The sequence below is a fragment of the Nerophis lumbriciformis genome, linkage group LG24 (genome assembly GCF_033978685.3).
Source record: "Nerophis lumbriciformis linkage group LG24, RoL_Nlum_v2.1, whole genome shotgun sequence".
NCBI lineage: Eukaryota > Metazoa > Chordata > Actinopteri > Syngnathiformes > Syngnathidae > Nerophis > Nerophis lumbriciformis.
The window spans coordinates 6,070,240-6,080,230 of NC_084571.2; the positions used below are offsets into that span (position 1 = coordinate 6,070,240).

At 37.7% G+C, this 9,991-nt stretch overlaps 2 protein-coding genes across 5 annotated transcripts in view; one reads left to right on the top strand and one right to left on the bottom strand.

Annotated features, from left to right (window-relative positions):
• The window catches only part of bcat2 (branched chain amino-acid transaminase 2, mitochondrial), a 31,052-nt gene extending 28,369 nt beyond the window's left edge, over positions 1–2,683 (top strand). For all 4 annotated transcript variants that reach the window (XM_061981414.2, XM_061981415.1, XM_061981411.2 and 1 more), the window contains exons 7-11: positions 298–440; positions 511–596; positions 656–796; positions 861–935; positions 2,020–2,683. In XM_061981414.2, the coding sequence (XP_061837398.1) occupies positions 298–440; positions 511–596; positions 656–796; positions 861–935; positions 2,020–2,061 (487 nt within the window). In that variant the 3' untranslated portion in view covers positions 2,062–2,683. The remainder of the gene's footprint in view (positions 1–297; positions 441–510; positions 597–655; positions 797–860; positions 936–2,019) is intronic.
• Positions 2,684–2,698: 15 nt separating this feature from the next.
• On the bottom strand, positions 2,699–8,589 carry rpl27 (ribosomal protein L27). Its single transcript, XM_061981416.1, has 5 exons — positions 8,508–8,589; positions 7,957–8,039; positions 4,377–4,546; positions 2,871–2,981; positions 2,699–2,783 (listed from the first exon to the last, which is right to left on the bottom strand). The coding sequence occupies exons 2-5, from the start codon at positions 8,035–8,037 to the stop codon at positions 2,735–2,737; spliced, it is 411 nt and encodes a 136-aa protein (XP_061837400.1). The 5' UTR covers positions 8,038–8,039; positions 8,508–8,589; the 3' UTR covers positions 2,699–2,734.
• Between the last annotated feature and the right edge of the window lie 1,402 nt (positions 8,590–9,991).

Here is a 9,991-nt window from a genome sequence, read left to right on the forward strand (position 1 = left end):
AAAAAAAAAAAGTACTAAAAACAGATTATATTTAAAGAAAAAACTTTGTGTCAGCTCTGTGTTATAGGTAACTAAGTATATTATTTATCAGATTTTTCTCAATACATTCTGGGTTTTTTTTCTTCTTTATTTCTTACATTTTAGTGGGTCCCCCCCTCCGACAATATGCTGCGGGCCAACATAACTCAGTCTGTGGGCAGCAAATGGCCCCCGGGCCACACTTTGGACACCACTGTTTAGGACAGTAAAACCACAACAAAATGATGATGACCAAGATTGATCTTCATTGTCTTTAAGGAACTACGGTCCAACCATCGCGGTGCAGAACGAGGCAGTGCAGCGAGGCTGCCAGCAGGTTCTGTGGCTGTACGGCGAGCAGGAGGAGATTACGGAGGTCGGCACCATGAACCTTTTCATCTACTGGACCAACAAGAACGGAGGTCAAAACACGTCTTTGTTTGCACGCTGAAAGTGTCAGAAAATAAGAGCAGTTTTGTTCTGTGTAAGCAGAGAAGGAGTTGCTGACACCACCGCTGGACGGCATCATCCTGCCTGGAGTCACCAGACAGTCTCTGCTGGACCTGGCCAGAACCTGGGTGAGCAAACTACCATGTGGACCGGAAGCAGCAAGTAGCTTGATGATGTTTGTTGTCAGCGTGAGTTTAAGGTGACAGAGCGCACGATGAGCATGAAGGAGCTGCTGGGAGCTGTGGACTCAGGACAGGTTCTGGAGGTGTTTGGGGCCGGGACCGCCTGTGTGGTGTGTCCAGTGGGCAGCCTTCTCTACAAGGGGAAGGTCAGTTATTTTCCCCCTTGTGCTCGAGCAAGTAAACACCTCACACACCTTTTTTGTCCATCAGACGTATGAGATCCCGACCATGCAGAATGGCCCCGACTTGGCCAAGAGGTTCTACAAAGAGCTTACTGATATACAGGTAACTTTGTGTACTTTTAAGTTCCTTTTAAATCGGGGGTGTCCAAGGTGCGGCCCATAGCTCATTTTTTAACGGCCCGTGACACTTTCTAAAAATACTATTGGGTAGAAACAAAAAAAGTGGAATAAAACAGAAATGTAAGGAGAAAAAGTTGCAATGTTGAGTCTAATAACACAAAAAACTTGCTCAAATTGCTCAAAATTTACTAATTCAAGTCAATTTTATGAATTATTGACCTTTTCAAGGCTCCAATTATTTCTCATCAAATAGTCAGCTTAAATATTTTGTGGGGCTGTGAATCTTCAGCCACCACACAATTCGATTCTTGGGGCAACCATTCGATTCAGAATCGATTCACTATTCAAAATCAATACTTTTTTAATAACATTGGGTTCCAGTTCCTTGATTAATGACATTCCTCTATAAAATAAACAGATCTGATACGTTTCTATATTACTTAAAAGAAAACTGGTTTTGTTTAATAAAATTCTACCCAAACATTTACTTAGCTGGACAAGACAGATTTTGGGGGGGGGGTATTTTTAAAAATATATTTTTTTAATGTTTAAAAATCGTAATTAAAAAAAAATTTGCACTACTAATATTGTTTGGCAGATAAAAAAACGTTTTCTTTGACAAAAAAGGCATAAATCAAACAAATTTAAAAAACTTAAAATTGACCGATAAAGTCTGAAGTTGATCTTGTGATTTAAGTGTTGAAAAAATATAATGTATGACTTATTTGTGACCCTTTTGGACCCATAAGAATTTGTGGGATTTATTTGTAGTCCTTGTTCAACAAAATAATGAATTAAAATGTTATAAATTACTTCATATCAAATTTGGATTTTTTTAAGGACAATATTGCAATGTTTTAGTCATTAAAAAAAACAAGGATTTCTTTGACAAAAAAGGCATAAAATGTAAAAAAAAAAAAAAAAGTTTTACTTCAATTACCCAGTCAGATCTTAAGGTTGGCCACAGCATACTTTGATTTTTTATTTCGGACACCTCTGGTTTAAAAAGACGATGTCGCTTTCCAGAAGTTTCTCAGCTTGTTGACGCCCTCTCTTGTCTTTCCCAGTATGGACGCAAGGCGAGTGAATGGGCACCGCTGGTGGTTTAGTTTCTTTGCACAAAGTAGTCCAACAGTTACATCCCATAATTCCTTCTAACCACTAAAGTACTCCTATCCTCCTGCCACTAAGTGGTCGTCATAGAAACATCAGAATCTGGAGCAATATGAACAGTATGCAATGTTTGATGTGTTTACCAATATATATATATAGAATACATATATAGCACAATGTTACTCTTCCTATAACTGTAGTTGTGGCTTAGGAGTGCTGAGCTGCAATCCTTGTTTTTAAAACTGTTACATTGACACGTCATCATGGTTGTGGACCAAAAGGGGGCGCCACAACACTGCTGACGTCACTTTGCACTCCTGAGAGGCTTCCAGGTGGGACAAGCCAGTTTGAACTGCACAAAAACGCTGGAGATTAGAAGATTAGAGCAAAGCTGAATGTCTGCACTAGTTTATTGTGAGAACATTATTTAATTTTTAAATGTTTTGCTCCTTCCTATGAAATTTGTCAGCAGTCTTCCAGTTCTCAGAAGTTTTTAAACCTCGTCTAAGTGCCTGCTGACAAATGTCCGTCAGCTTGTCTTTTAGTCCTTTCTTTGTATGTGCTGTTACCTTCAGTGAGCATGTTTTTACAATAAACTCCATTTGACTAGTCTTCAAAGATGCTGCACACAAATCTTTTTTACCTTTTTATTAGTGAAACTGAGGGAATTTAGAATCTGAGCTTCTGGAAGAACCACTTGTTCTTGCCCGTCTTATACCTGCAAACAAAGTATACATTATTTATACATTTAGGTGATAGTTTTGCGAGTAGACAAAGTACAAATATTCCCAATAAAGTGTCTCACCTCTCTTCAAACTTGACCTTAGCCTCCCTTCTGGCTTTGCATTTGAGAGCAGGATCCCTGAAGACATCCTTGTTGACAACAGTTTTGTCCAGAGGAATGTCCACAGAGTATCTGCAAATTTAAAAAAAAAAATACATGTTATACTTCCAGTGCTTTTTAAAGCCTCTAGTATTGGTCGACATCAATATTAACACAATACATTATCAGCAGGAATCATACATATTTTTATTTAGTGTGGAATGTTATAAAAGGTTTGATTAAGTGAAATTAGTCAATCAGAACAATGGTATGTACGAAAAACACAAACCTGTTTATTAACTATCTGGAATGGACTTATGCAGTCTTCAAGTTAAAATGGAGTGGTAATTGTTTTTGGTAACACCTCATGGCCACAATAATTCATGAAGTTAAGCTCATGACAGTAAGTTAAATGATGCAGATACGTTTGTTACCAGATACTTTCCAATATGTCTTGGAGATTTAGTATGTGTAAGTAATATGCAACTATAATTATTTGATATTTATATTGACAAAAGTGCTCCATGTGTGCATTATCCTTTCCATCCTTTGTAACTGAGCTACTGTGTGGAACAATTTCCCTTGTGAATCAATAAAGTTTGTCTAAGTAAAAGTTTTACACTGCAATATTGCTCAGTGATTATGCATGCACTCTTAGTAGCCTGTAGGCAAGCATGTTTATATTTTTGAAAATGACGAATTAAATGGAAGAAATAGTGTGCTTATTGGAGGACATTTAGAGGTTATCTGGCTGTACAGCTTTGCAAAAGTCAACACGCTGCAGGACTGCTTGTATCGCACATGATATCACACATTTTAATTTTCCTGAGGGAACTCTCCTGAAGGAATCAACCAAGTATCATCTATCCATCACACATTTTACATGCAAGCCAATATCATCTGACTGTTATGATTAAGGACTGATATTAATATAAGATTGGGACACTACTAGTGTAAATAATCCAGGGGCGTACAAAGTGCAACATGTTAGATTCTAGTAAAATAAGCAGGAAACTACAGCAAAACAATACAATGTGACAAGAAAAAGATGACACAAAAACTAAGATTTGTTTTTAAGTATAAGTATAATTGTTTTAGCCTTTCAAATATTATACATGCTTCATAGCCAATTACACAAATTAGGCAATGGCGTCACTTTGACAGCGTCCCAGCAGCCACAGATTTCTGTTCTGTGGGACACACTGAACCTCATCTACCAGGTTAACAGTTGGCCTTCACGACTGCCAGAGTAACATCACTATTACAGCTACTCTGACAAAGAGAAATGCAAAGTAAGCTATTTGTGTTACATTTGTATGGCTAGAACCTAATCAATTGTAATTGTACTTCATTCACACAGCAGTCATTTTTTGTTTGTCAATAAATAGAGGCATGTCTGAATCAGACACTTATTGAGCCACCTTGTTGAGAGTGATCAAGAAACTTCTCCCTCACATCGTTCAACATTTAAACCAGCGAGGTGCTCACCTGGTAGGCATGAGGTGGTTGTAGTTGAACACTTTGACAAAAGCCTTGATCTTGGATCTCTTGGCAACCTTCTTCTTGCCCATGCTGTTGGTCACCTTGCGGGGGTAGCGGTCGATGCCTGCGACCAGAGCGTGGCTGTAAGGGCGGTCGGCCGTGCCATCATCGATATTCTTGGGAGGAAAAGAGCAATAAAGGCTTAACAAACATTACTTAAATGTCTGTCATAATAAAACATTATTTCTGAGTAGGATACGTGGGGGAAAAAACAGAACTTCCATTTTTCTAAGTAAACTTACACAATTAAGAAGGGATTCAATACTTATTTTCCCCACTAGTATTAATTGTAGATATTGTCCAATGAAAAGCTATCTCCTTGACATGCCATAAATGCTGAAACCTGACCAGGATGCAATGAAAGATTGTAAGAAAGTTCTAAAATAAAAGTAGTAGAGTTATCAATATTGTGACATAGTAGAGTTGTACGGTATACTGGCACTAATAAAGTACCACAAAGGCACTATGCTGCCTTTCAAAAATACAATACTTTTTTTTGTTGTGGACATGATGAGCAACATTGCTGGTAATATGAGCAGAGTCAAAAACAAACAGACAGACAGACAGAAGAGGGAGAATGGACGTATTTTGTCTTTAAAACTAACAAAGGTGAAGCTATAAACACTGAAGCGCAGCTCTGCAAGCAGTGCCTTTCAACATTGCCAGCATGCGGCTAACATCCCTCTACAGTATTTATCTACTTCATCACTAATTCTTGCCTCCATAGCGACAAATAAACTTTGTTTCTTACAAGTATCATCCGTGCAGGACAAGGAATAGCTAAACATGCTTCACTAAACACTGTAGTAGGATACAATGGCTAACCGCTAACAACAAGCTGGCGCTCCTGAATATAAACAAATGGGTGGCTCTATACAAATATTGACTACAAGAGCCATATATAGTCAATAATTACATTAATATTTCTAAAAAAAATACCAAATATTATTGTTTAGAAACTAAGGAAAACGAGAACTTTTTGACCTATGTATGACCCTGAAATTATTTGGTATTGGAACCACACCCGCATTTGTAGTATCACCCAAATCCTATGTAGGACATCCAAACAAGAGAAGAATAAGTGATTTTTACATTTAAACAGAAGTGTAGATAGAACATGTTCAAACAGGAAGTCTAATCTGATTGTCTCTGGGACGCATCGACAGGCAGAAATATTTTCCGGGCAACAATGTTACTTCAGACCTTTCATATGATATCAAGAGTCCTCAGATTTGACAACAGAGATACCAGAGCAAGATCTGACAAGCTTGCCCCCATCAGGGATGTCTGGGACAGATGGGTGAAGCTCCTTCCACTGATGTTCAACCCAGGGCCAGAGGTGACAGTGGATGAACGTCTTGTCCCTTTCCGAGGAAAATGCCCCTTCCGACAATACATACCCAGTAAGCCAGGGAAGTATGGCATAAAATCTGGGCAGCCTGTGATGCAAAAACCAGTTATGCCTGGAATCTACAGATTTACACAGGCAAAGCTGCGAGTGGCATCCCTGAGAAAAACCAAGGAAAACGTGTGGTCCTTGATATGACTACTGGACTGCAGGGTCACAATATCACTTGTGACCATTTCTTTACCAGCTATGACTTTGGACAATAACTTCTCAGGAGGAAACTAACCATGGTGGGCACAGTGAAGAAAAATAAACCTGAGATTATTATTAGTTTTGGAACTAGTAATCTATTTCTATTGGTTTGATTTGCTTGATTGGTTGTTGTTTGTTTGACCATGCAAATCTATATTTTGTTATAGTTCTGCTTTTCATTTTGTTTGTTTTAAAGTTCTGTTGCTGAAAAAATACTTTTTAGCCTTTTTCTTGAAGTAAATATATATGGGTCGAAATTGACCCGTAACACCATATATGTTACTATAGTTACCGTATTTTCCGCACCATTAGCCGCACCTAAAAACCACAAATTTACTCAAAAGCTGACAGTGCGGCTTTTAACCCGGTGCGCTTTATATATGGATTAATATTACGATTCATTTTCATAAAGTTTCGATCTCGCAACTTCGGTAAACAGCCGCCATCTTTTTTCCCGGTAGAACAGGACGCGCTTCTCCTTCTACGCAAGCAACCGCCAAGGTAAGCACCCGCCCCCATAGAACAGGAAGCGCTTCTTCTTCTACTGTAAGCAACCACCCGCCCCGGAAGAAGAAGAAGTGAAATGGCTCCTATTAAGTGTGTTGTCTGTCTAATTATAAATAATGCAGACGAGGCGTGTTAACTGAGTTCTCAACGTTTACTCACAGCGTGCTCATAACCACATTCTAACTGCCAGCATACAACAACGCTTCTCAGGGCTACCGCGCATGCTCGTCACTATCGTTGCATGCTGGGTAGTGTAGTTGTTATATTTGCTAGCTCATAACATCACATTGAGAGACACGCTTACGCGCTTAATTCAATACTCACCGTCATTCCGGGTGGATTGACAAAAGACCTCCAGCCGCTAGATATTGGTGTCAACAGGGCATTCGAAGCTAGACTGCTAACTGCGTGGGAACAATGGATGACCGAAGGCGAACACACCTTCACTAAGACAGAGGCAGCGCCGGACGACATTCGCCCAACTTTTCAATTCGGACACCGAAGGAGAAAAATTCGAGGGATTTATGAATGAAGAATAACTTCAGAAAGTGAGCGTTATGTTTATTTTGTGTGTTGTGACATTAACGTTCGAGCAACATTATGTTGCTATTGCTCTGCACTATTTTGAATTTTACTATGTTTGTGATTGCACATTTGCGTACATTTTGGGACAGAGTTGTTAGAACGCTGGTTTTTAATATATTATTAAAGTTTGACTGACCTATCTGACTGTTTTTTTGACATTCCCTTTAGCGCAGCGTAGGCGCGGCTTATAGTCCGGGGCGGCTTATTGGTGGACAAAGTTATGAAATATGCCATTCATTGAAGGTGCGGCTAATAATACGGTGCGCCTTATAGTGCGGAAAATACGGTAGTTAATATTATTAAAATGAAAAAAATAATAAAATAAATGTATTTAAGAGATGTGTTCTAATACCCCTCAGTAATAATCAGGTAACACAACAACCTTTTATTTATTTATACGATTCTCTTGAGGTTCATTTTACCATTTTTTTTATTGAAATCGAGGGGTATACTGACAAAAAAAAGGCCCAATGGCCCACACCAAAAATATTAAAACCAATATTTTCATGGATAAGGAAGCCTAACATGGTAACCAAGAGATGAGAAACAAATTGAATGATAGATAATTGTTTTTAGTGTATTTTACAGCTGATTTAAGACATGGGTCAAAACCGACCCGTTAACATAAGAGATGGTAACAGAAAGCTAACACAAGAGGAAGGTTAATTGGAGTAGAAAAAAAGCGTACGTTTAGCAAATCATATTTTTTTTCTATTAAATAAAGCCATTTGTGGTCCCCTTTATTTTGAAATCTATCGAAATACATGTTGGCACTGGCACGGAAATATATGTAGTGGGACAATCCTACATTTAAGGTCAGCAAAGTTTATTTACCTTCACGATGACAGCTTTGCGGCCGGCGTAGCGTCCAGCGAGGACCATCACCACCTTCCCCGGCTTCATAAACTTGCCCATGCCTGGATGCAACAACCCACAGGTAATCATTTAACACGTAATCAACATGACAAATACACAAAGTAACACCAGTCTCGCTGCTAACTGACGAGCGAGCTATGTTAGCATTATAGGTTTTTGGGGCTAACAGCGACGTTTGAGATTCTTGACTAACACTCAAGTATATACTGGAACAATATTAACACTTTTGGGAAACGTTACATAGCGCGTTCCTGCCAAGATATATATTTTTGTTTTAGTTAAGCTGTTAAAAGTGTGGTTACATTAGGAAGGCCGCCATGTTAGAATGAACGCTGGGCGAGCCTCGCAATAAAGGATACTTTTCATGCCTTATCTGCAACAAATCCAGCAACATGGCAATCTTGTCTAGTGTAACAAGGTTTATATATTATGTCCGCGGCGATGAAACATTTAAACTGCCAAGATTCAACGCGATGTTTCGAGATTGTTGCATGGGAATTTTCACTCACTGATGCTGTTCTACGGCCTCCAATGGCAGGAAAGGAAGTAGTAAAGGTTTCTGTCAACTTTGACCCTCACATGGAAACGTCACTTCCGGAAGTCTGTTTATATGCCGCCATTCTTTAATATACTGTTATATATGCATCTATATATATTTACCATTGTTGTATACATTATGAAAGCCCATTTCCATTATTATCACGGTATTGTTGTGCTGGAAAAAGTACTCATGCACATATATAACCACGTTTTATTAAAAAAAAAAAAAACACTATAAAAAAACCACACAATATACTTTTTTGGAAGCTTAAATATGTCATATAGTAAATATTGTTCTTGCTACCTAAAATCAATGCTATTTCTATCTGAGTGTTTAAATATGTTTATCGTCTTTCGTTTTAATTTGTAAAAAAAAAAAAGTTTGTTTGATAAATAACAAACGAGTGTTGCGTGCGTCATGTTCAGTTTATGTGACGTCACTAGAGATGGGCTTTATGGCTCTTTAAAGGGAGCTGGATCTTGTGAAGCCGTTCCTTTCAAAGAGCCGTTCAAAACATTGGCTTGTTTTATACTTTTTATAGTATATTTTTTTGCTGTTTTTTAAGCAACATAACAATTACTGGTAGCTGTCATTAGATACAATGTGGATCAGAATCATTTAAGTTTACACAAATGTTACTGTATTGGTAAGAATTATTCTGAAATATTGGCTATAAATTGCATTTTTTGTTTTTACTGTAAATAGTCTTGAAGTTGGTCCCATATTCCTAGGCTTGACAGCGATATCACTATTTAAAATTTTTCACAAACCTAAATCATTTTGTAACATTTTATTAATGTTGATTAAAAAAAAAGTATACAAAACAGTAAGCATAAAATCTAAAAGTGTAAATAAAATTAGAATACAAATTTGATAAGAATAAGAATGTAAATACAACATTTTACTACCCTACCTAGTGTGTGTCCACTTGACCTACATCAGAACAATGAACCATAAAAGTTTTTTGTTTTTTTTAAAGTAACATTTAAAAAAAAAAATAAACAAGCAAAAAAATTTAAATAAAACTAGTTTTAAAAAGTTTCATTTTTTTTTTGTTCAGTTTTCATTCGGGTGACATTGTATCTGCATGTGCATAAAAACGGCTCACAGCTGTCTGCGAATCTCTTCTAATTGTTAACTTAAAAGAACCGTTCAAAAGACTCGATTCGTTCACGATGGTCACATTTCTAGACTTCCTGCAATTCACTTTCTGCTGTTGTATTGCTTCAAGTATTGATCCATCTCTTTGTCTGAGAGCACATTCTGTAGGTTTAACGTACACAATTATGTATCTAGTTGCTCAGACAGTAATGTGTTTGTATACGTTTGGATTGGGGAGTGTTGTTTCTTAGTGGGGAAAGATGGTAATGTCTCTTGTTTTCATGCTAGCACTTGCGCTAGGTATGAGCAGTGTTACCGGTCTGTGAGTTTATTTAAGGGTTATCAATCGGT